The 27,275-nt window shown below is 38.6% G+C and overlaps 2 protein-coding genes across 2 annotated transcripts; both read left to right on the top strand.

The window, feature by feature from the left end:
• Positions 1-65: 65 nt before the first annotated feature.
• prpf38a (pre-mRNA processing factor 38A) lies at positions 66-8,414 on the top strand. The gene is made up of 10 exons (XM_086269732.1): positions 66-293; positions 2,350-2,509; positions 3,597-3,718; positions 4,900-4,985; positions 5,070-5,180; positions 6,039-6,145; positions 6,288-6,314; positions 6,414-6,505; positions 7,271-7,319; positions 8,158-8,414. Exons 1-10 carry the CDS (start codon positions 164-166, stop codon positions 8,201-8,203), a joined length of 930 nt encoding a protein of 309 aa, XP_086125858.1. The 5' UTR covers positions 66-163; the 3' UTR covers positions 8,204-8,414.
• Positions 8,415-10,914: 2,500 nt separating this feature from the next.
• trmt1l (tRNA methyltransferase 1-like) lies at positions 10,915-25,783 on the top strand. Its single transcript, XM_086269777.1, has 16 exons — positions 10,915-10,991; positions 14,162-14,257; positions 14,404-14,466; positions 16,487-16,600; positions 16,813-16,877; positions 19,095-19,251; positions 20,983-21,103; positions 21,188-21,267; positions 21,562-21,814; positions 22,273-22,485; positions 22,567-22,757; positions 23,365-23,431; positions 24,311-24,474; positions 24,552-24,617; positions 25,038-25,164; positions 25,323-25,783. Exons 1-16 carry the CDS (start codon positions 10,931-10,933, stop codon positions 25,510-25,512), a joined length of 2,028 nt encoding a protein of 675 aa, XP_086125903.1. The 5' UTR covers positions 10,915-10,930; the 3' UTR covers positions 25,513-25,783.
• Positions 25,784-27,275: the final 1,492 nt, after the last annotated feature.

Genomic DNA, 27,275 nt, shown 5'->3' with positions numbered 1-27,275 from the left:
AGCTGGCGGCGGTAATGCACCGTTTCGCTGTTTGCCAACAAGAAGAAGCGGAAGGAAGAAGAAGAAGAAGAAGTCGAACCGGAAATAATATTTACTCTTTCCGGTTTGGCGTCTAAGGTTTTCTTTTTTTTGTTCATTTTCTCCATGCCAGAATAGTAGTGTCATGGCAAACAGAACCGTTAAAGACGCTAACAGTATACACGGGACTAACCCGCAGTATCTGGTGGAGAAAATCATCCGCACACGAATCTACGAGTCTAAGTACTGGAAGGAGGAATGCTTCGGTCTCACCGGTTAGTAGTGTCACCAGTGAGCTAACGTTAGCTTCATGAGGGCTCATTTTAGCAAGCGGGTTACTATCGACATTAAGCGGGCTCAGTTATATTCTTGGGGAGATAGATAGAGAGATATTTTTAGGCAACAGAAATTATTTTATTTTAGGCTAAAAATTCAAGACACAGTCATACAAGTACAACACACATTAAGATGTGTCCTGAACTGCTCCTTGACTGTGCAAAATATTATAAACAATAAGTAACTTTAAATTAGAAATCGGAAATTTTAAATTAAAAAACTGAATATGTACATTTTGCAAATGGAATATTAAAGTGTTTGTACCATATTAGCACAGCAATGTCTGACCGTGCAATGGAAGTAGAATAAACAAAATTAAGTAACGTAAACACAGTAATTGAACTGAGTGACTATAGTTATTTAGTGTAATGTAAACAGTGACTGGAGTACAACAGTGACCAGAGTAATATAAGCAGTAGGTAAGCAGCATGATCAGTGTAGCAGCGTGTGCCGTAATAATAAATCAGATACGATATGAAATATGACAAGAATATAAAATAAGGTCCTGTTCTAGACCCTTATGGTGATGCTATGAGGGGAGTGGGGGCATGTTCTGATTTAAGCCTTGGATGGTCTGAGGATAGAAGCTCCTCTTGAGTATCTCTGTTTTTGTCCTGATAGTGCGAAACCTGCCTGATTGCAGAAGTTGAAACAGTTTGTTACTGAAGAAAGGCTATAGAAAAAATAAACAAATTTAACACATGGTTCTGTAACATGCCGTTGTGTTAAACGATGTAAATGCAAATGTTTCACCCACATTTGTGACTAAAAACAGACCTGCAAACATATTTAGTTTGACAACATTAAGTCCACGTGGCTCCCAGTTTTATACAGAAGCACTGATAACACAATAGCAGCAGTGATGATAACACTGGCATAGTTTAACATGGAGCTGAACTCTGTTTACACTTACACATGCACCGGGAAGAGCAAATAGACTTAGCTGTTACAGAGAAGCTGAGGAAAGAAAACGTGTTTCTAGAGCCCAAAAACAGCAGTTGTTCCTGTAACCACCAATAAAACCTATACTGGGAAAAAGGTGGCAGGAGCCCTTCATCAAAGCGCCTGATCAACAAACACCAAAATTTGTTTTACACAGAGAAAAATCTGCAGTAAGCCTCCAAGAGTAGTATTAAAACATGCTGTTAACTTGGTTTCATACCATGTTTATATTACACAGCTTGCTAAAGGCTGATGGCAGCCTTTACAGCCTTACCTGCAGCAAACGGGGGTCTAAAGGGAGACATGGACTGTTCTTGGCCATATTTATTTAAAGGCTTTCGTAACATTTTTCAGATTGCAATTGAAATGGTGTAAAATTTTGTGTTTATGAAATTGCATTAATATTGAAAAAGTGATGTCACTCCCAATTTGGTGCATTCCAGCAAAAGGAATAAATGTTAAAAGACCTCATCTACCTCAGAAATTAGAGACTGTTCTGGCCCTTCCTGTACAGTGTTTTTTACCAAGTCAGTGGGAGTCATTGGTTTCCAGGTCCTCCTAAAGTCCACAGTCAATTCCTTGGTCTTTGTCCCGTTGAGCTGCAGATGTTTCTGCTTGCATCACATGAGGACGGTCCCTTCTGGTGCCTCAGTTGTGCTGATGATCTTGTCAAACACACAATGTTAAAACGCACATATTGTGGTCTTTCTGTCAGGCAATCAACAATCCAGGACACAGCTTGTTGTACTACTTAGGCATTCCTTTCTTCATCTTTCTTCATCTCCTTCTCTGATAGTTGGATACCACAGTAATTGACTCAGAGTGCTAATATGCTAATATGTGAGGGACATCACTCCCCAGTTCTGAAATGGTACTGGTAGTAAAATAGTAGTAGAACTGTAAACTTCTAATCTGTACAAGTCTGTATACCTCTGTTCATTGTCTAATTGGAAACATGTATGCAGGTGCATTTGCAGGCAACAATTGTATACAATGCAATTTGTATTTATAGTTTTTTGTTAACAATGCTTTTGTATGTTGTTTCATCCTCAGCTGAGCTGGTTGTCGACAAAGCCATGGAACTTAAGTATGTTGGTGGAGTTTTTGGTGGAAATATCAAACCCACTCCTTTCCTTTGTCTCACGCTGAAGATGTTGCAGATTCAACCTGAAAAAGACATCATTGTCGAATTCATAAAAAACGAGGATTTCAAGTGAGTTTTCTGCAGAGAGAAAAGGAGTAAACACTTATGTTGTGTTAATTTTCTCAACCAAGTTCATAGTGTATAGAATTCACTCAAACTCGTGACACTTTTAGGCACATTCCCACTATTTTGCTTAGCTAAGGTTGTAGCATAGTTGTAAAGATAACAGACCTTTATGAACATTTGACCTTAAGAAAAAGTTGCATGATATTTAGAATACCCATATATGATTTCTTATATGGCTGTATGTTATCAGTGCAAACAGTGGCATTGAGAATGGCATTTTAAATTGCTCTTTATAGCAGTATTATCACTCGAAACTTCAGATCAGTCTATTGACCTTGAAGGAGAGGTCAGAGGTCAAATGTGACAAGATTTTTAACCTTTATATGGTACTTTTTTAATGTTCAAAATACACACTTGTAAGAATCATAACTTAACTTTTTGTTCAGTTGATCTTGGTGGATGTAAGCCAAATTGTAATAGATTATTATGACCCTTGAGTTTTATCTGAATTTCTTCAAAACTTTTTAAGCTTTTGTGTTTACAAATCGAATGATGAACTCAAACACAAATGTGATGAATCACCAGGGCTCTCAAAATCGCTAGCCCGACGTCCCGGGGCTAGCGATATCTCCGGTCGGGCAACCAAAATCTATCTCAGCCCCGCCCGTCGGGCTATATGATAGCGGGGCTGAGATATTTGTACATTTCTTCAGTTAATTTGTATGAGTGAAACCTATTTTCCTCGGTTTACTTTGCTGCTGTCACATGGCTGTGTATTTGTTGAATACTTTATTGATAATGATTAGGTAAGGAAAATATGTTTCTGCTATTTTGTAAAATTGTTATTAATAAAAAGCTTTGTAAATTGTTTAAGTACTGTTTTATAGTTTTATGTGTTTTTAAATGTCTTTGTGCCTGAATGTGATCTTGCTGATTATAATGTTGCACAGCAGTTTGGTAAACTGTTGTCGGCAGTCAGCAGCGTGTGTAGCACATTTCGTGCTGGATTGATTAAGAATATATTTTTATGTGTGTAACACATAGATGAGGTATGACATGTTCGTGCTCATTTTTTTCCCTTTTCTTTTAGATATGTGCGTTTACTTGGAGCGATGTACATGAGGTTAACTGGAACTGCAGTGGATTGCTACAAATACTTGGAGCCTTTGTACAATGACTACAGAAAGATTAAGAGCCAGAACAGAAATGGAGGTGAGTTTGACAAGTTAATCTATAAATGACTGGACTCTAACTGGTGTTGGAGGGAGGTGAATGATATCGCAATATTTCAAGAAAATTTGCAATAATGATATTTCTGACATATAAAAGAAAAATACTAAACATTTTATTATTTGCTCGCTGCTTGCAATCAGCAGTACTTGCAATGTACAATGTAAGTGCATGAAATGCATTCTCCATCTTTTCACATGAGCTAATGTCACTAATAAACTTCCTAATTTGAAGTGTGAATCTTATTGAAACAAGGCCCCAGCACTAGGAGCATTACAGTGTAGCAGTACTGACAGCATGAGGCAAAGGTGAGCACAAAAGTGGCATAGGTGTTTAAGTATGAAACTACTGGTTAACATTTTAGATTAACAATAATTAAAGTAATTTAACCTTGTAACTTGTCAAGAGCTTGTACAGAATTGTAATATAATAAACCTGAATTATGTTTTTCTAAGTCAATTTTTATATGTTTTATACATTTATTCAATTTATGTTATTTTATACCGAAACTTGAGACAGCACAGTCCAGAGAAGTGAGGAATTCATCAAGCATAACTTTCACCCACTAAAGAATATAAATAAATAAATTACAGTAAAATGTAATTTGACATCTTAATAAAAAAATATCTGTTTTACTTGACTATTGTTCTTCTCTTCTTTTTGTTAAAACAGTATTTTTTTTAAATTCATTGACAGTATTGATTCTGTTTTACGATTGCAAATAAAGAATTTTGACTTTTTTCTCAGAATTCTGAGAAAAAAGTCAAAATTCTGAGAAAAAAGTCAAAATTCTGACTTTTTTCTCAAAATTCTGGAAAAGAAGAAGAAAAAAAAAGGACATGCCCACTTTTTTTTCCCAGTGGCCCTAATCCTCTTCCATACAAAGCACTTGCACATACTAGTGGATTAAACTTTGCAATTTAGGACAACGTTGGCAAAAACCTTACATTGGGTGGTTGTTTATATTTGTAGGCGTTGTGCATGTATATGTACACCAATCAGGCACCGATCATTCAATGAGACACTGATTTTTTTCGTCATTGTGACACTTGTTAGTGGGTGGGATACGTGAGGTAGCAAGTAAACATTTTGTCTTCAAAGTGGATGTGTTCGAACCAGGACAAATGCGTAATTTTTTTTATTTTATTTGTAAATTATTACAGAGTTTGAGGTGATGCATGTGGACGAGTACATCGACGGGCTTCTTCACGCAGAGAGAATGTGTGACGTCATCCTTCCTCGGCTTCAGGTGTGTTAGTGTCATTTTTGTATATCTGACCTGTTTGACGTGCCAATGTCATTGACTTTTCTTTTTTTTATGCGTGTATTACAGAAGAGGCAAGTGCTGGAGGAGGCTGAGATGCTGGACCCAAGGATTAGCGCTTTGGAGGAGGACTTGGATGAAGTAGAAAGCAGTGAAGAAGAAGATGAGGAAGAAGATAAGGTTAAAAATAAAATTATCAGTAAAAATCTACCATATAAAACTGATGCAATAAATTGGTGGTTTCTGATTGACATGTTCATTTTCCAAATATATTTCTAATGTTTAAAGAGCCCTCACTATAACAAAACACAATATGTTCAACTATCAGCTTTTGTTTAACTGCACAGTTAGCATATGTTCAGCTTCACTGAAACATGAAAATCCATCTGTAATAGCAGTAACGTTCTGTACTGCCACAAGATGGCACCATCCATCCATCTTCATCTGCTTTATCCGAGGCCGGGTCGCGGGGGCAGCAGCCTAAGCAAAGAGGCCCAGACCTCCCTCTCCCCAGCCACCTCCTCCAGCTTATCCGGGGGAACACCAAGGCGTTCCCAGGCCAGCCGAGAGATATAATCTCTCCAGCGTGTCCTGGGTCTGCCCCGGGGCCTCCTCCCGGTGGGACATGCCTGGAACACCTCACCCAGGAGGCGCCCAGGGGGCATCCTTGTCAGATGCCCGAACCACCTCAGCTGGCTCCTTTCGATGTGGAGCAGCAGCTGCTCTACTCTGAGCCCCTCCTGGATTGCCGAACTTCTCACCCTATCTCTAAGGGAGAGGCCAGCCACCCTTCGGAGGAAGCTCATTTCTGCCGCTTGTATCCGCGATCTGGCACAGAATATGTAAAAACTGCAAACACAAGTAATACAGATAGTATTACATAGTGTAAATTAGTTCCTTTGCAATACAATGACTGGTTTAGGTTGCTCAGCTCAGTTATATAGAGGCGTCTGCATAAAATAGCTTCTATGTCCAATGAAAATGTTGTCTGTTAGTGGATTAACTGAAAAATAAAAACATGAATGAATTTGGTTGCAGATGGAGAGAATTCAGACTCCTGAGCCACATAGACGTGGTTACCGTGACAATGACAGACCTCGCCGCTCCCCATCACCACGTTACAGACGCAGCCGTTCTCCCAGACGGTACTCATTGTGCTCATCCTTACATTTTCTTGAGTCTTCATATGTTTGTGAATAAGACAAGTAGACTTGCAGAGCAACCTTTTCCCACATTGAGTTTATACAGTTGCTTTCATTATGGTAAGCTCCATTATTTCTTCTTCAGGAGGAGCAGGTCTCCAAAGAGGAGAAGGTATGACTGCATTTTGCATTCACTTTAATCTTGTTAAAACTGCACTGCTAGTATGTGTGTCTTACAGGAATATCTGTGTTTTTTATTGTACATAAACAGCCCCTCACCACGGAGAGATCGCCATCGCAGCAAGAGCCCCCGGCGCCACCGCAGCAGGTCCAGAGAGAGACGCCACCGCTCCAAATCACCAGGTAATTAAAGGGGAGATCAGTGTTCTGTGGCCATATGGTGTAACCACAATAACAGACAGCTGAGAATGGGGGAAAATATGGGTTATTAAAGAGTCTGCAGACATTTAAGTTAAAGAAGCAACCAAATATATCATTCATATGATTTAGAACATGTATGTTCTCCATCAACTTGGAGTTCCAAAGCATTTTAGCCATTATATCTTTAACTGCTCACTTACTAATGAACAAAGCACTTTGTTTACAGTTAATCAACCAAAATTAATCGATTGGCTTGTTACTGTTATTTTTGTTATATGTATATATATGTACAGTGGTGACTCGTTTATCGTGGTAGTTACATTCTAATAATAACCCACAATAGGTGAAATCCTAAAATAAAAATAATATATGGTTGAATATATATCGGACATTCTTACCTCCAACAGGGTTTTTAAAAAAATGCATGCAAACCATAAAACACCTGAGCCAGACATTTTTGTGGGACACTCAGGATCAGGGCCAGTGGTCCACAGGATGACTTGGATTCAAATTTGTTTTCATCTGTTTATTTTTTGCAAAGATTTGTGCCACAATATCAGTGGGTTTTAAACCACTGAAATGAAGCCAGCAATCATAGAAATTCATGTTGTTCTTCTGCCATCCTTTTTGGCAACTGTGTTTTAAGTTTTTAGCACTGGAAATGTTCAAGTTATTTCCATAGTTACATAAGTTTGGAAAACTTTTGTCTATAACTAAAAATGACTTGGTGTCATTGTTGTGATCCAGGTCACCACAGAAGCCACAGACATCGCAGCCATTCCAAGTCCCCAGAGAGGTGAGTATTATTATTATTAATGTATATCTGGGTAACGTTATTTGATTAGTGGGCGCTGTGCTTCCTGGTCTTGATGTCAGTGACTTCGATCTCCTCCTGTGACCAACTTATTATCCCAGCAGGGTACCTGATCACAGGCATAGGTGTTGATAGCCCAGATCTTGTTCTTACCATTCAGTTGACTCCTTGCGTACTGCTCCTTGGGGCTGTTCATCTTGTAGCCAAACATCTCATGATCACTGCTGCCATAGATCAGCTGGTTAGTCTCGGTAATGTTTGCAGTACGTATTGTCCGTAGTGCTGCATTCACATCATCTAGAAGACCTTCAGAGGGTAATTTATGTAATCTTGGTAACCGGCTACAGAGGGTCCAGGATCCTGTCTTTCAGGTCAATTCCTCTCTCACTTAACGATACTTTCTTGATACCCGGGGCTTCATTCTCACCCAAACTTGGGTATCTACCCCTGACTTGTCGTCTTGGCTCCCCCTTGTGTTGCATTTGTGTTGTTCCTTGCCAGTCTCTAGCTGTGAGAGCAGTTTCTCCATTATACTTTCATGATTTTAATTGTCTATAAACAAGTAACTAAATTAAGTAACTAACAAGAAATAGCACAAGCACACTATACTGTGCCGTAATTTGATATGGGCTAAAGACAGAAAAGAAGGAGGAAGAAAGAGAAATGTGTATTTTTAAGCTCCAGGTTAAAAATAACAAGACAGAGAGGGAGAAGAAAGAGTTTCCCTCTGTGTGCATATTTGTATTCACCAACTCCAGTGTAGTGGTATTAGAATATTCATTGTTTATTTAACTTGGTTTTGTTTTGTTTCACGTTACAGGAGTTCAAAAAAGAGTCACAAGAAGAGTCGAAGAGGAAACGAGTGATTTTTTTCTTTCTTTTTGTTTTTATACCAAACTTTCAGAAATCTGCTTTCTAATTCCTGTGTATTTGTTTTCTTTTCCCTTGTTGTTTTTTTATGGGGGGGGGAGTATAAATATATAAAATATTTCATGTAAACATGTTCATTGTGCTTAGAATGTGTTTCATAATCTGATTTGATCTGACATTTCAAAAATAAAGGCCCCTAAATTGTGACTCTTCGGATGTTTTAAGGTTGTTGTTGTTGTTGTTGTAATAGAATTAGTGGTAGTAGTAATAGTTGTTATTATTATTATTATTATTATTATTATTATTATTATTATTATTAACTGATAGGCAAATGAGGGAAGTTTGAAATTTGTAAATGAGATGAGGGCTGAGGGAACTGAAAGTGTTTTACCACTCCCTGATTTCCACATTTTCTTTGCATGTTTGTAACATATTGAAACACAAGTAAATATGAATTGTAGTTTCTAGAAGCGGTTAGTAGTAAGGGGTTGGGGAAACTTTGACTGTGTGAAGAGGAGTGTGCCCCTGGACTTCCCCTCGATTCCCCCGGAGGCCTGCGTTTGAGTCCAGCCTGTCCGGCCTTGACTATAATAATGACTGTAGAAGCTACCGGAGCACAGAGGAGAAGAGCTGGTGAAGCCTGGACACTGGGTGTTTGTCAAGGTCATAAAAGAAAAACATGGTCAACAACCCAGGTAGGAGGTATGATATCAGACACTGCTGTCCACACCTACTGCTGTAAGAATAGCTGAGCAAAATACCTGGTTACATCGAACTCACTGTAACACACAACGAATCCCACACCTACACAGGAGTAGTTGTAACGGATAATTGGATGTTTTAGACTGCCTCTGAAACTAATATTTCTTGTTGTGTAGCTTGTGCACCTGCTATGCCAACACTGGCCACATCACCATTTCGACTACCATCAGGTAATTGTCCAGCCAGCCTAGCATGCATGCTGCAGATGTTTAGAAGTCCTTCGCTGTCCCCAAGTGCAACCTGTATTTCTTTCTGCATTATTGCATACAGCAGGGCATGCAGGATGTTCGGAACGTGCTGTTGAACGTTTATCCCTAACAACACTGCACCTAATGGCACTAAACCAAGCATTAGAAGGGCTCACTGGCCTGAAATGAGTCAACACTTTTCCATGCATGGTATCAGTCAGCATTTGCGGAAATGAACAGGATATTGAAATCCAACTCGAAGTACCAATCCAGACGCCGCTTTCTCGTGGAAGACCCTTCCCCTGATCAGTCTTGTCAAGGAGATCTACAGATAATTCCTTTGACTTCAGTTTGGTTTGTGCTCTGACTTGCACTGTTAACTTTGGGATTTTAAATAGACAGGTGTGTGCTTTTTCAAATCATGTCCAGTCAAGAGAATTTACCACAGATGGACTCCAACCAAACTGTAGAAACATCTGATAGATGATTACTGGAAACAGGATGTATCAAAGCTCGTTTTTTAGTGTAATGTTAAAGGCTGTGAATACTGTAAATATTATATTTTTGTTTTCAATAAATTTACAAGAATTTAAAGCGAATTTTTTTCCACTTTGCAATTATGGAGCATTGTGTACAGAATCTTTGAGGTGAAAAACAACATGACTCTATTTTGCAATAAGGCTGTAACATGAGAAAATGTGCAACAAGTGCAGTGCTGTAAATGCTTTCCAGATGCAATGTATTTTTGTCAGTAAATGACAGTGACAACGTTTTCTCATGATAGTCTGTCCTGGTTTAGCAAAACTGTGCACCTACCCTTGTCTGCCGGAAGGATGATGATGATATTACTAAGCGGTATGAGTGCCGCCTTCTCCTTGATACTGATATGCTTACTTATATATTATATATACTTATATGCTTGGGTCTTTGCATTGCTAAGACAGGCCAAAACTTTAATCCACAATAACAGTCTGAATAGGGGAAGAAGCTGTTTGTGGAAGTGTGGGACCTGATTGACCTGAGGAGTCAGCCAGTGTGTAGCGGGTCAAACAGGTGGTGGGATGCAAGACAGGAGGAGCTGGCGATGGCCTGCAGGGGTGGCAGAGCGCAGCCAGTGATTTTTTGGGTAGTGTTAATTACGCTCTGCGCAGCCTTCCTGTTCTCAGTAGTGACCCTAATGCAAAAGCAATGTATAAGTCATTGCAGTCATTGTGTAAAAGCTTACATTCTTTGTGGAGTAATTACATGCTTATCACATGTTTGCTTAGGAAAATTAGGAATTGTCTCAAAACTGGTTTGCCATATGAATGGGTGGTTCATTCCTTTAGCCATTACATTAATCATTTCATTTTTTAACAGTCAGTTTAATAATAAAATTCCATGACAAAATATTGCAACAAAAACGGAAAACCTGTTTGGAGACATTATCTTATAATTAGGTATGTCATAATTACAAATATTCTGATCTTGTAATTCTTTTTGTCAACATCATTGAAATGAACCAGTAAGAGTTCTTCTTCACTTTCTATAGGCTACTTGCATAATTTGACACTGAAGGTATCTGGTTATCCTCAGCACGTTGTCAGGTATTCTGAGTGTGGTATTATTTTATTTGCAACAGTAACTCATTTTAGATTATAAAATGTGTATTAATCACGCTTCTGTCGTGAATGCGATGCGCTTCCGTAAAATGTCAAATTGCGTTTAAAACAACGCGCCCTACGTAAAGAACGTAGAATAGAACATTTCCTGTGTGTGCTGCTGTAGTTCGTAATGGCGGAGCTTAAAGAGGCGGACGCTGCTCAGCTACACCAGGAGGACGTCGATAACAAACGTGGGTAAACTGTAGCGCCTGCATGTTTGGTCGCTAAATTTGCAAACATACAATGCAGCATAAATCATACTACAGGCATTATTAATGCTACGCAGCCTATTTAACGGGAGTTTGAGTTTATAACTGCGGAACTAAACGAGGGCCTCAGCATGGAGCTCCGCCATAGGACCTAATAGTCAACAACATCAACGACAAAAAGGGAGGCGGTAATAGTACTCCGCTATCGCTTCCTGTTGCATGAGATAGCGCAGCTGGCTTTGAAGATCTGCTGATTTTAATGTGGTTTGAGTTGCGTTTTCAGTTAACCTGGTCTCATCACGGAGCTGCACTACAGGACCGCAGAGCCGCTCACTTCATACCGCTTAAACTGTTCATTTATTTTAACCGGTGTTCCAGCTTAACTGGTTTTGGTTTTCATTGGTGATGTTTGTGAACATTTCATCTGTGGACCCAAATTCAGGGCCCTATTCTAGGAAGCATGTCCAGCAAACCTTAGCTTAAAAATAAAATATGAGTTGGTCAACTTTATGATCGGCAACTCCGGGTTGCTCCAGAACAGCTGATCAGAGTAAGTTCAGTCAACTAACTCTGAGTAAGTTCATCCTGAGTTAGATCCAAAATGTATCATTTTAATTTAATATCCATACTCATCATTTAGCCAGCTTGAACTTTCATTAGATGAATTTGAATCCTAATTCTACGTTTGATTTTAGATCTAATGATTCAGCTGAAACCTGAAAGGTCAAAATGCAAGAGAGAGAAAGTGAAGATGAAATGCAGAGAGACTGATCAGACACAGTTTACTGATGGACCCAGATAGCAAAGAGTCCAGATGCATTCATCCACAGTTTAGTTTAACCTTCAATAAAAACAGTTTCTGCTATAACTCCAGTAACGATAAAGAATTCCATTATTTCTACCTTTTATTGGATAAAAATGCTTAAAGACAGAAAAACTTTGCTTTAATGTTGCCAGTGTAAGCATTCGTCATTTGGTCAAATATTAACCTGATAGATGTTGGCTTCCTGAGATTCACTGTTTCACATTTAACAAAAAAAAGCAGGGCAGCATTTTACGAAGGAGTGTTAGGGTCATATTAAGAAAAAAATATTATTTCAGACTATTTTCAGACTTGTAATTCTATTTTGAGATAAAAGTCAAAATTTTGTTTTTTTTGGAAAACATCAAAAAGATGATTAGATTACAGCTGCTTTACCCTCGACCCTCAGAGGGTATCGCAATTGTGGCAGTTTGTCCTGAAACAACAAGAGTAATCTCCACATTTCGACTGTAACTCTTTTCAAGGAAAGGAAAGGTGGCTAGGAGAATTGCTAAGAACTTGGGTAAAGACAAGAGCCTTGTGTTGTTAATTATAATGACCTTACACTATTGTCCTTAAAAATGTAATGCTGGGTGTCACATTGTTAAGGACAGATGGATTAAAACTACAATGGGCAGAAGATGGACTACAAGATGCACATTTGCCAACACGTGTTCTCATATCAGTGATTTATGGAAGTCATATAAATGAGGTCAGCCTGTGGACAAATATCCCTTTGTTCCAAAGGTTGGAATTTTAAAGATAGAGGAACTTTTAGGGCCATATTTACAAATGTCTAAGCTGCCTTTTGAAGTTGAAAAGCTCATGGCTTTAAAGAGTCCCAGTGTTAGTTTTGTGATTGAAAGTTGTGAACAGGAGGAATTTTGTGGCTGAAATATGGAGTTTCACTTTCAGGAGGAGAATATTTAAACCAGTTACGTTATCAGGCGAGTGAGTCATCTGCACTTCAAGTGGATGGCTCAAGTTGTTATTGCAGTGCCAAAACATCGGCTCTGTCCTGAAATTTCGCTCAGTCCTCACACTGAGCCCCACAATAACACTGTCTTTGTTGTGCTGTGAGCACATAGTGAGTGACTTGTTTTTGCTGACTCTGTAACAAATTAAGTTTTACTATATAACTGCCTACAAGATGCCAAAGATCAGTAAACACAAAATGTTCTTACCCTTAATGAAAACAAGGCTTCAGAATAATACCCCTATGGATGAGTTCACTTTGCCCACTTCCTTCTTATTGTTCTTCTACTGTTAGAAATCTTTAATGTTTCTAAATATTTATTTTAAATTATACAAGCAGTTGACTAGTTTTCGCCATTACATGAAATTACCAAAGCAAAATCCTGTCGTCCCCCAAAACACATTGAAAAACGTATTCATGCCGTCATCACCTCTAGATTGCATTATTGCAGTTCTCTGTATTTGGGTCTTGACAAGTCGCTACATAGTGGTTTGGATCCACCCATTTATGGCTACAAGAAGTGCAAGAAGACTTAATTGTGGACCACATGGCATTAAACCATGAAACAAAAATGGAAATGACTAAAATGATAAGCTTGGCAGTGGATGGAACAACAACACTTGAAGGACAAACTGTATACCTACATTTATACCTGGAAAAAGGATAACATTGGAGAAGGGTTTCAAGATTCACAAAGGCCTAACCCAAGTGTCTGAGAGGATTAGCGAGGGCCTCGTGTTGATCACTTGTTCCTTAAACGTGCATCAGAACCACAGATAAAGCCAGATGAAGCACAAATGGGTAAAACATAAAGAAACTCTGTCTGGAAACATGATGTGATGTTATTCTTGTTCTTGTTAATGTTGTTTTTAAGTTAAGCTTTTCTTTCTCTTCAAAGAAGTCTGTTAGTAACTTTTTTAAAAAGTGTATTCTGCTGACATTTATCTGAAATGCTTATGCCTGACATACTTAACAGTTGTGTGTGGTAGAGAAAAATCCAAATGTTCTTTTAATGAGCTGTTTTTTTTTCTTTAAGTGCATTCAAATTTAAGTGGGGAGTAAACTTCAGTGGCAACTCCTTAACTTTATTGTTCTCAGGTTTTGTGAAACGATGTCAAATATTTTTTATTTTTATTGAAATAAAATCATAAAATCGAATTTCCATCATTTTCCTCTGACCTGTAGTGATTAATTTGGTATTAGTTGTCTAGTTTTGGAGAAGTTGGTCATAGAGGTAAATATAATAATACTACTACTACTACCAATGATGATGATGATAATAATAATAATAATAATAATTAAAACTTTGAGCCATTGAACTCCTTTAAAATAGTTAAGGAAGTATTTTTCTTTTCTCTCTCTTCATTTCTGAAGGTGGGGATGGGGGCGATGGACCATTTGTTGCTGAGGAGACACTGAAGAGTGAAAGTGCCACAGATGATGATGCCAAACCCTCCATCACAACCGCTGGTAATTAAATACAACTCGATTTTTGTTAGGATTTGCATAACAGCTGCATTCCTGTGCTCATCAGAATTGAATCAGGTAGCAATAATGACTAAACTTTAACTGGTCTTTGTAATAATATAACAAGTGTTCTGTTTTTCTCCAAATAGAGAGACACCTCTCCATTCAAACTAAACTGGAGGGCCTTGAGATGCTGGTTGACCTCAGTGGTGGTAAATTCATTTCTTTAGTTTTTATTAGACAGTCAGTGACAGACGGGCAGATTTAAAGACTTGTTGATTTGTTATTGAACAATTACATATTAGAACAAAATTGATACCCCCCCCCCCTCCCCCCGTGAGATTTTCAACATAGCATTTCTAAACATAGTAGTTTTCCTTACAAAACTTCCTTAGAAAGTTTTCCTTAGAATTAATTATTATTATAGTACACAGTAAATACTTTAAGAAAAAACAATAATAAAAAACGATGGATATACAAAGTTATCACAGATATTCCAAGTGTCAAGAACTGGAGGGAAAAGTAATGAAGAAATTCAAAGAGAGGCACACAGTAAAGAACAGGCAAGTGAAAAATAAAAAAATGAATAGTGACAGATGTGTATAAAGACTGCAGTAAAACTACCAAGACACTAGTGAATAACCAATAATAGCCAAGCCGGGAACTATAGTGAGGAGACTCACAACAACTATGCACAGGAAGGGACCATTATGTTGCAGGTCGGGAAAAACTTTACTTCTGCAGAAGAGATGCCTTCAAGCCAGCCTGAAGTATGTTAAGGATAACCTAGAGACAGATTATACGGATATGTCCTTTGGTCAGATGAGATGAAAGAGCTCTAGACTCTTTGGTTATAGAGAATGCTGACACTCAGAGAATACTGTCGTCAAATAGAAACACTGTGGTGGGAGTATTATGAAATATTATCGTTTTAAAAAAGAACAGCTTTTCATTGTCCTCATCTGTATGTTAGCTTATTGATTATGTAATTATTTAGCTAATACCAATAAAGTAGCTAAATGACACAATAACAATCCCTCACCTTCAGTGTGTATTTGACAATCATTTCTTAAGGAATCCATTTCATACTTGTTAATCACTCTTTGTTTTTATAGTGCAGGGTGATACATTTTAGTGAACTTTAAGGGACAACGATAGGCATTTAAATTGACAGATATTGAACTGAAAATACAAACAGCTGTACAAATGTGCAACAATTCTTGTTTAGTTTAAAAAGGCAAAAACACTTCTGTAGAGTGCACCTCAATGATCTCATGATCCCTTGTAAACAAGTACCTGGGGAAAGTGGGAAGGAAACATTCTCTTATAACAGGAAGAGACCTCTCGCAGAACCAGGCTCAGGCACATCCTGGTCAGAGGGTAAAATGAAAAAAATAAGAATATAGGGAGACCAGTAAAGATGGGACAAAACACAAACTACAGGAGAGACAAACAAAACAGCAAGTAACAAATACCATTACTTCTAGATCCCGACCGATAGAGGATTTTTAGAGTTATACTGATATTTGGTCATTTCAAAAATCCAATATTGTGATATGTTAGCTGTGTTTCTTTTTCTTTCAGACACATGATATACAAACAGATTTCCCTAACATTAGTTATGTGGAGCTATTTATTTAATCATTTACACTTTGCTCAATTCTGCTGGTGTTAGCTCATCGTGTGTTGCCAACTGGGAATATACAGAGTGGCATTTCCTGGGAAAAACAGCAACACATGGTTGAAGGGTGTTTAATTTTAAAATGTTCATTTATTGGCCATATTAAATATTGATACTAATAGGGCTTGCAAATAGTTAATATCAGCCGATAGTATTGGTTTGAGGTTAAATTACACATCAAAGCACACTGATAGTAAATGCACAAGGTTGAAATTAGTATGTGTTTAAGAGGTTAGTTGACAATGAATCAGTAATTATTGATACTCTAATAATTACTTCAGTAATTTTTTTGAGTCCTGTCAAATGTGATCAGATGTGTCAGATTTTACATGATTGAAAATTTTCACAGTTTCAGACGTTGTATCAGGATGTATCAGCTTTTACCATTCAGACATTTATGGACAAAGCAAATATTGATTCAGTCCTGTATTTTATTTTATTTTTTACATTTGAAGTACAGTTATGTAATAGGTCACACACCAACCAATTTATTTTAATCAATAAAGCAGTTGATTAGTGTTGTGCTGATTTTTGCCTTTTTCGCTCAAAAGCTGGGCGGAAATCGTGTCCTCTGTGTCCTGAGGAGAAATTTAAGGCCTGTTACAGCCACAAACTCCGCCGACACCTGCAGAACCTCCATTGGAAAGTGTATGCAGAGTTTGAAGGTAGGAACAATACAAATCGACACACATACAACAATAACCAGCAGTCATCTGGTTTCAACTCAAATCTGCAGCAGCAAGGAGTTGTTTCTTCTGTGTGACTGATGCTGGATCATATTTTGTGTTTAAATTTGTCCTGGATAAGGGTGTGGTCACTGTTTGTACTCCAGGGATCTTCTTCTGTATCAAAATGTGAAAACTGTTTCTTTGAACAGGCTACAGGATGTGCATCTGTCACCTGCCCTGCAGAAATGTTAAGCCCAGCCTCAGCGGAGATCATGTGAGACACAAAACACATACACACATCATTTAGGTTTTTGTAAACAATAAAATGCTAATAAGATAAACATAAATACAGGTAACAATTAACAAGTTTTAAGACTTCCTGAGTGTGCACGGCTAAAGTGCTGAAATGAAAAAAATAAATGGATCTTTAACGTTACAGTGTGTAAGAGTAGATTGCACATTGCCGTCTGCCTCTGTGCTGTGTGTCAGCAAAGCTTTGTCCAGGCGTTGGTAGGATTTTTGTTCTATGAGACACATTTTCTATCTGCTGGTGATGCATGCGATGCAGGGGACTCCTGTTCTTGCTGCTCTTTCTGCTGCCTGAGGTCCTCATTAAGCACATGAGCAATTGTGGGCATCTTCTTGTTGTACTTACAGATTTTTGCTGTTTCATCTTCAATAGTGGTTCTGACGCTCACTAGTCCTCGGCCTCCTTCCTTATGCTTAACGTATTTAGTTCAATGAAATTTTATTCATACAGTGGTTGTTGAAAACCCCAACAATCAAATGACCACCAAACTCTTGGTGATAGTGAGAAGGAAAAACTTTTAAACTTTTTTAAAAGGAAAAGTTTTAACAGCAAGAAACCTCCAGCAGACCTAGACTCAGGGAGGGGCGGCCAGCTGCTGCTACCGGTTGGCGCTAATGGGAGAGGGGACAGGACAAAAGACACTCTGTGGAAGAGAGCCAGAGATGAATAATAATTAAATGCAGAGTGGTGTATAACCACACAGTGAGCAAAAAAGGTGAGTGAAAGAAGAAATACTCATCATGGGGATCCCCCAGCAGCCTTCGCCTGTTGCAGCACAGCTAAGGGAAGATTCGGGGTCACCTGATCCAGCCCTAACTATATGCTTTATCAAAAAGGAAAGTTTGAAGCCTAATCGTAAAAGTAGAGAGGATGTCTGGCTTCCAAATCCAAACTAGGAGCTGAGAGCAAACTGCTCTGTTGGGCTGATATGATACTATAACAAACAGTAATTTTGGGTTATGTACCCTATTTTTCAGACCATAAGGCGGGTTTATATTTGTATCTGTTTTTGATTCATCGACACTGTTGATGAATGGGTCTGTTTTCATACATAAGGCGCATTAAGCGAAACAAAACAGTCAGATAAGTCAAACTTTATTAAACTCATTCTTCTTGCTTCCTCCACTTCTGTACCATTGATTCATTAATGTTGAATTCTCTGGCAGCTGCTCTATTCCCATGTTGTTGCAGTATATTAATGACTAACCTCGTATTATGGATGGATTATCTCAGTTGTTCTCCTGACTGAACTTTGGTCCGTTTACAGCATCCTGCCATGCGATTGCATTTGTCCCTAACCATCAGGAACCCTCACGTTAACTTTTATTGAGTGGAAAAAAGTTAGCGATCATCCTCCAGCTTCACTGTTTATGTTATGCTAACATAGATGTGTCGCTAGCAATCATGTAGCAAATCAATATATACCAGCTAGTCCAACTTCAGTAACCCTACAAACGTCACTGCTGTTTAGTTTTCTGTCTTCATTTATGTTGGAAGTGATGGCAGAGCTGTACCTTTTAATACTTTCAGAAATCTCTCAGTCAGAACATGGCTATATCATGTTTAGGTGGAAGCTAGCGAGTGGGTGAAAAATCCACTTCAAACCATATGGGGTCATTTTTGACCCCTGAGGACCACAGGTGTGATTATGTGCTGCCATTTAAAAATTTTAATGATTCAAAAAAACATTCTCACTAAAGTTTAACATACAGCACTCTGTGGTTAGTCAGATAGTCAAAATAATCTAAACATTTAAATATTTTATTGTTTCATTTTATTTTCGCTCAAAAACAGATACAAATATAAATAAATACAAATACTTTATGTAAACAAGGTCTGGTGGCCCTAAATTGCAAAATGAAAGGTAAATTTTGTGTTAATATGTTAATCTTAAGTAAAACTAAGGTGAACACTGAATTGATTGACAATTTTCCTTGTACTTGAAAAAACACTCAAATGACATCGGGTCGTTTTTGACCCCTGAGGACCACAGGTGTATGGAAATCAGGAGGACAAGGGTTAAGTGCGCCTCATGGTGCGGAAAATACGGAATGTGGCAATACAGGACACTACAGCAACATTAAATTCATATTATCAGCATATTGCATATTCCTTTTTCTTGTGAGAGAATGATCTGGGCTTATATTTTATCACTTTGTTGTTTGTATTCTTTCCCTGTAGGCATCTGGGAGACACGTCGCTCACTACCACTGCGTAGTGTGCTCTGTTACCATTGCCAGGAAGACGGACATGATTAGCCACTTGAAACGCCACGTAAACAAAGGGGAGACTGAGGCTAGCTACTCCGGGACCTCAGATGTCCTGTTTGAAGAGCCAAGTAAGAAACACTGAGCTAAGCTGACGTTTACAGTTGCAGTATTGATAAAAATCATAAAAGTTCCCTCAGAGGTGAAGTGAAGTTTATATTATGACTTCCAGAAAATCTCCCAAATGAAAGGTGTTTTATGGCAGGTCTGGACCCAGGGCCACTTGAAGAAGTTGACCATGAGCTGTCATGTTTACTTGTAGTAGTAATAATAATAATAATAATAATAACTTTATTTATAAAGCGCTTTCAGACAAAGTGCTGTACAGCTATTTGAAAATAAAGAGATAAATTAAATAAGAGTATAATAATAATAAATAAGAGAACAAAGCAGAATGCACTTTGGGAAGACGGTGATCTATCAGAGGCAGGCCCTGCATCATAACCATGTTCTCTGGTGACTGTGGCCTCTCTCAGCAAAACCATGTCTCCTGCCATATCACAAAAAATGCTTCAATAAAGATCTCAGCAACATGAAGATTGTGTCTTGGCCTTGAGATTTCCAAGATCTCCATCCAATCAAACATCTGGGGGGAGGTGTTGGAAAAAAAATGGCTGTTCGTTGTAGCATGAGTGAAATGGACACAATTTTAACATTTTAGAAACAATCAGAGATGGACCAGGAGTACCATTCAAAAATAAACACAACTAATGTCTCAGATTATGATTGTTTGTGATTTGTGACACAAATATAATTCTATATTGGCACAATCATCTCGATGCTGCAGAGAGCTTACTTCGGTCTAGATAGTAAAAGTTTCATCTTTGATTTCTCCAGTGCAATCCTGCTCCCACTCCAAGAAAGAAAATCTCAGTAAACATGTCCACCGTCTCATGGATTGCTGACTACTTGAGCATTACTCTTTGAACACATCAGACTTTGTCCAACTCGCAGTGTGAATAAGATCAGAGAAGCAGCGATTGCTACACAGCTTTTGTCTGTCTTGGCGTAGAATGTTGATGTGGTAGAGGAATATGAGTTCCTAGGTATCCACACTCTGAACATTGCTGGAGATTTTCTATCAGTTGTGGTGAGCACCGTGTACTTTGCTGTGGTCTGTTGGGGAAGCAGCATCACAACTGCCAACTGAATAGACTGTTTAAGACAGCTGGGCCTATGATTGGCTACAAAACTGGACAAACTGTGGTGGGGACTGTGATGGACCGAGTTGAAAAAAAGCAGGAGTCGTCACAGGAATTATTAGAAAAATAGGGTTTTCATTTATTTAACCCCCAAAAATTATATTTACAAAAGTCATAAATGTTGAGCTCATAAAAAATGTCAAAGAAACACAAATGAACTCAGGTTTTGGATCATAGCAAGTAAGAAGTAAAGAAACAAATGGTTAGTCAAAAATCAAAATGAACTGGTATGAATGCATAAGTAAACTAAATGTGTGCGCTTACAAATAGAACAAATGTATCCAAACCAATCAACAAACTTATTGGAAACCAACGCGTGTTATTGTGTTTAAATAAAGAAATGAAAATACACAAGAGTTACCGACTTTGGCCATGGGTTTGGCCATCACAGGGACCAATGGCTTATAAAGTTATTTATTGAGTCAATTTTCCAAATTGTTTTTGAATGTAAATTGTCTGTTATTTATTTTAGCTGTCTGCAGCTTAATTTCAGGGTTTTAAATGCAACACAGCTGTTAAAGGTCCTGTTTTTGTTCTGCAAAATCACAAGGTATTAGTGATAAAGAACTGATCTCTCCGTCTGCTTTATTGTGCAAACAGGTCCGTCAGGTCAAGCCTACGAAATCATGAAAGAACTCGGAACAAATGTTCAGCTCCTCCCAAACCACACCACTCCGCAGAAGAGTGACACCTACTTCAATCGCAAGATGAAGCCCAACAGGTGGAGATGAGCTCTTGTTAAAATATGTCCAGTATGTCTCTGATGTTGAGAAATTAAAGTGGAATTTGTGGGGTTTTGTTTCAGGCAGCTGGTGTTTTGTTCGCTGGCTGTTTTGGCCGAGGAGAGAAACCCTGTTGAGTGTCTGGATGCTTTTGGAGCCACAGGTGAGTATGAAATGTACAGAACTCCACGGAAGAGTTTCATTTTAGTCAGGAGTTCAAACCAAAACCTTAAAAAACAAACAAACAATAAAATAACAGAAGTTTTAGCATAATCTTGTTTATTTTTCCTATAAAAATTCTATTCATTAAGCTTAGTTTAGTTCAAATCAGTTATTAAGAGGCTGGAAGGCTGTTTGTTCTTTGCAGTGACACAGAAAGTAAATTTACATCATGTCTCAGCAGTATTAGCTAATCAGCAATGAAATTCCACAACATTTCTTCTTTGCCACCTTTCAGGCATCATGGGCCTCCAGTGGGCGAAGCATCTTCTTAATGCTGTGAGAGTTACTATAACAGATATCAGTGAGACATGTGTCAAAATGATCAAAGAGAACTGCAAGCTAAACAACATCCGAGTGGACGGAGGCATGCGAGTTCCCCGGGGGTCTGACGGGCCCAGCGATGAGGTCGAAGGAGTGCCCATTGCTACTGTTGAGGTCGTCAAAATGGATGCTAATGTCATCATGCACCTGCGACCTTTTGACTACATGTAAGTGTGCAGGGTATCTTTTACATGGCAAGTTAGTAACGCTGAGTCATAAAAGTTAACCTCAGTTACTCAGTTACTGTAACTGAAGTGTTTATAGACTCAATCCCTAGTTTCAAGTTTCATTTAACATGACATTTATTTTGATCCAGTTAGTCAAAATGCGATCGTTCAGGTTGAGTCTAACTTGTGATGAACAACTACATAAGTTTTAAGTGTCTCTTAGTTTCTTAGTTGAATTGGAAACATTTATTTCTCATCTTGTCCAGTTTCAAAACAACAGGTTCCCTTTCAAAGTGGTTATGACCCTATTTCAATATAATCTTTGACTATAGCTTCATCTTTGTAGGGTTTTCATGTTATGAATCTAAATACAGTCTGTGTTATGGGTTTATGGGAGGTCCCAATTCTGTCAGAATGTCATTAAAAAATTTCTACTTTCTATTTCATGAATGTTTCAGTCACCTAGATCCATTCGGTACGGCAGTGAACTACTTGGATGCTGCCTTCAGAAACGTCCGAAACCTGGGCATCATCTCTGTGACATCCACAGACACGAGCTCCCTTTATGCCAAGTCACCCAACGTCACCCTGCGTCACTATGGCTGCCACATTGTACGTACCGAATACTACAAGGAGTTGGCAGCACGAATGGTCGTGGCGACTGTCGCCCGGTAGGCTGTTTTTATTTTAATGTGGGATGTGATGCAGAATTAAATCAGCTTTTTATACTGATTAACTTCCATCTGCTGCAGAGCGGCAGCACGCTGCAACAAGGGCATTGAGGTGCTGCTAGCGGTGGCATTAGAGCATTTTGTGCTGGTGGTCGTGAGAGTCCTCAGAGGTCCTGTGCAAGCTGATGAGTCAGCCAAGAAGTTACGAAAACTGATGCACTGCCAGTGGTGTGAGGAGAGAGTGTTCCTCAAACAGGGAAACATGGTGGATGGTGAGTGGCTGAAAATCATATACTGTAGAGGATTATTTACAAGCTTTTAAATCAGAATCAGAATCAGAATCAGAATGGGGTTTATTGCCAAATGTTGAGCAGGTTTACAACATTAGGAAATTGCTGCGGTGCTTCAGTGCAAACATGCTGTCATAAATAGCACTTAAATAGACATGGAAAAAAAAAAAAGTAGGGATAAAAATTAAAAGTGCTACGTGGAAAGATATGTGCATGAGATATACATGAGATATATACATGAGAATAAGAATTAAGAGTGCTACGTTGAAAGATATATACATGAGTGCAGGTGGTGATCAGTGCCAAACATAGAATGATGCAGTGACACAGCGTAGGGTCATGTGTTAGTGGCGGGTACAGTCATATGGTTATTGTTCATGTGTCCAACAGCAGAGGGGAAGAAACTGTTCTTATGGCGAGAGGTTCTGGTGCGAATGGACCGGAGCCTCGTCATGAAGCATTAAAGCATTGAAGCATTAAAGCAATTTAAGAATCTGTCACATATTTGGTGAGCTGTAGCAAATAATTTTAATTTTAATAAGATGCTGAAGTTACCTCATCATCGTGTTCTAATGCCTGTTTGTTTCAGACACATTACCCTGCAACTGTCATGGAAGTCTGCCTGGAAAAACAGCAGTGCAGCTGGGACCTCTATGGTAAACTGCACATAGCAACACCAGTCACAGACTGCTGCGTTCTCATGTAGCTGTAATAGTTTGCTGTTAACATCCATTCTCCTCCACTTATCCTTGTGCTAACATTTAATTTAAAACATTTTTGTGGCAATTAAATTATTTAATGGCCAGTGAAAGAAATGCTTTACCAAAATCCTGATTCTTTAAACCATTTTTGTTATTGAAGGATGCATCTAACACCCACAAAAACTGGGTGCATAATTTAATGATAAAAACAAGCTTGTAAAGAGTCCAGAAAGAGATAAAAGCATGATATCACCACAAGAACCAACAATCAAGAACTATTTTAAAACTGTGTGGCTCATCCTGGCCCTAGTTCTCTATTCCTCTAATGCCTTCCTTAATTAGACTAAATAACCCATCTAAAGTCTAAATATGCAAGGTATTCCCTGAAAAAGATATCATCTGGATGGGAGAATGTGCTGCTCGAAAACCTGTATGTTTTTCCAAACTGCGCTTGCACGTCTTTTCAGATGTGCGAGCTGCCAATTCCGTCTTCCTCTCTTCTTTAGTTTGAAGGATGCTTTGTTTACATTTTACATTCCTTATATTTAAAACTTTGTTAGTCAGTCCAATTACGTTTGAGCCTCTGAAAGTGGGGGGCTGTTTATGAAAAATCGCTGATATCACAACAACAGCTCCCTCAAAGTGTTTATTTGTAAGGTAGATCCTACAATAATACACACAGATGGTAATACAAAATGTAAATGGTGCTACAAAGTTAATACTTTTGTTAAAGACTTTCATTTAAAATCCTATGAAGTTGTGTACACAAGCAAAGAGTTAAAGTGTCATTGTCCAAATACTTACCAAGCTGTTTGTGTATGTGTGCATGTGCAGGTCTGGTCCTCTATTTAACACAGGCTTTCTGAGAAGGATGCTTTCTGCAGCTGTGAAGCACAGCATGGATGATATCCAGCCGCTTGTCAAAACCCTGATCTATGAGTCTGAGTGCAACACCCTCAAGTCTTTAGTCCACGGACCGTCTGCTCTCACCAACCAAGGTACCAATCTATCATCTGTAACATGGGTCTGATGTTGACATGGTTGAATCTTAAAAGGATCTTCTGTTCTTCTGCAGTGGAGTGCGGCGTTGTCATTAAGACCTTAAACACTGGAGAGGAGTCGGGTGCTGCTGATCAGTCTGGTGAGTCAAAGTTTTCTAAGCCTCCATTATTCACTCAGGCCTCCTACTTGGTGTGAAATATTTTCACACACATGGACAACTGAGTGAAAACCTGCAGCAGACAAGGGAAAGGAGTAAAGACTGTGTACACAGACGGCCATACTCTAAGCATGCATGTGTCCTCTAGAGGGCAGTGCAAGCCTTTCCTGCATTAAAGAGATTCATGATGAATAAATTAACTACTTGGTCTTAATTTTAACACTTTTTACAGGCATCGTCTATTAAAAAAACTATTGTAGTTTTGTCCTAAAAATTTCCTTTACTGCATTATTTCAGACATATTCAGTATTCAGTATAACATATATGATGTTACATAAAAATGATTTTTGACTTCTTCATTTCCAGTTTTCTGTTGAGGTATAATTTTGAATTTTCCCGTAGGAAAGAGGAAGATTGCAGATGAATCTGGGAACTTTGTGAAAAAGCTCAAGTCTGATGCCGCTCTGGATCACCCACCATTCTACTACAGCATCCATCGCCACAGCATTCGTGGCATGAATATGCCCAAGTGAGTGACCTTTACCAAACTCTCTCAAGAATTCAGGTATTTTCACATTTTGGTGACTTTGCAACAAATAGGAAACTAATGACCAAAGTACAAAAACAGGCCAAACACTAGTCAGGATCAGAGTGCACCTCGCTGTAAATACTTTGTTCTGTGCACAGGTTGAACAAGTTCCTTCAGTACCTGACAGAAGCTGGCTTCAGAGTGAGTCGGACTCACTTTGATCCAACGGGGGTTCGAACCGACGCCACGCTGCTGCAGTTTAAATCTGTCCTCGCCAAGTACAGCGTTCCTACATGCACCAACGCTAGCGCCACTCAGACCAGCGTGAGCATGGAGAAAACAGTGTGAGCAAATAAAAGGCTTCACTACTCCACACCTGAAGTGAAACTTTATTTCTTTGCTTCTTTACGCCTGAACTAAATTCTCAGTCAGTTTCAGTCAAAACATGTGGTTTTTCTGAATAAACCTTAATCAAACATAAACCAAGGAAAGATATTTTTCTATTTGTACACAAATTCAAGTGTTACAGATGGCTCATTTTATCTCTATTTATTTCTGCTGAAAATCTCTTTATTACCTTTTTGTTTCCCTTGTTTTATAAAAGCATCATAAAAATCTCGTTTCTTGCTGTCTTAGTAATTCTTTACTGGGCTCTAATTTCATTCTTTAAACTGTTCTGGGTTTTTTTTGTCCAGTGTGGAACAGGCGCACATGTTACCCAAAATGTACAATGAAGGGTCAGAGTCAATACTAAGCAGTGACATATGCAGAGAGACACCTAAGAACTACTATATTTAAAATGTAACCTGTAATAGGCATGAGATATACATTAGATATTTGTGTGGTCTGTAGCTCAGAAGGTAGACCAGGTCACATACTAATCAGAAGGTTGGTGGTTTGATGCCCGTCTGCTCAAGTCTGCATGACAAATATTCTTGGGCAATATACTAACCCAGGTAGTGTGTGAATGTTAGACAGAAAACACTTCCATAGAAAGAGCATAGGAAAAAAGTGCTTGTGTGAATGAGGCACGTTGTATAAAGTGCTTTGAGTGCTCAGAGTAAAAAGTCGCTGAATAAGAACCAGCCCGTTTAGCCATAGAACAGTGACACTGAAAATATTATCAGCCTAAAAAGTGATGAAAACAACCTTAGTGCATTCAGGGAAAAGAAAAACACATTAAAAGACTTCGTTTTCCAAATCTGTTGCTCTGTGGATAAGTTTGTTTGCGTTGGCTCTTTCCACTGGACATGCTAATATTGGGCTTGTCTGTTAGTCACCAGCAAAACGGTAACCGCAAACTCGAGAGCCATGGAAGTACTAAGAAACTGCAATTCCTCCCATGCATGGCTCCAAAAGTAACTACCGTAAGTCGCTGCAGATTTCAGCGTTAAAATGTCAACCTTTTCAACATTTAAAATCCGGTTTACAGTGTCATACAGAAAAGGGTTTCGGTCTCTGTGGGTAGTTTCTTCCTAGCTACTGTGTGTGAAAAGCATCTTGGATGAGAAGTCAAATGTCAAGTTCAATTGCCTGCTTTTCAATCACTCGAGACTAGCATTGCTTATGTGAGTGATTTATTTGTTTCTTTGATCAACCAAGATGGTTGTGCTTCCACCGAAGCTTATTCAATTCAATTTTATTTGTACAGCGCCAAATCACAACAACAGTCGCCTCAAGGCACTTTATATTATAAGGTAGACCCTACAATAATACATACAGAGGAAAAACCCAACAATCATATGACCCCCTATGAGCAAGCACTTTGGCGACAGTGGGAGGGAAAAACTCCCTTTTAACAGGAAGAAACCTCCAGCAGAACCAGGCTCAGGGAAAGGCGGCCATCTGCTGCGATCGGTTAGGGTGAGAGAAGGAATACAGGATAAAAGACACGCTGTGGAAGAGAGCCTGAGATTAATAGCACATGTAATAACTGAAATAGAAAATCCATAAATAAATAAAAAACAAAAAGATGTTATATAGCTGTTCTTGCAAAAGCAATACGTGTTCGGCACCACATTGCATTCACATCACAATTCTGTTTGCGCAAGCTCCGGGACAGCACAGTTTGGGTTGGTAAAATTCTAGTATTTTTATAAATCTATCACAAG

This window comes from Aulonocara sp. 'chitande type north' Nkhata Bay, linkage group LG17, assembly GCF_057382095.1.
Source record: "Aulonocara sp. 'chitande type north' Nkhata Bay isolate Kocher_YH1m ecotype deep benthic linkage group LG17, A_spYH_male_GT1.1, whole genome shotgun sequence".
In the NCBI taxonomy this organism is placed as follows: domain Eukaryota; kingdom Metazoa; phylum Chordata; class Actinopteri; order Cichliformes; family Cichlidae; genus Aulonocara; species Aulonocara sp. 'chitande type north' Nkhata Bay.
The sequence above is the reverse complement of the archived record's forward strand: the minus strand, read 5'-3'. Positions and strand labels throughout refer to the sequence as shown.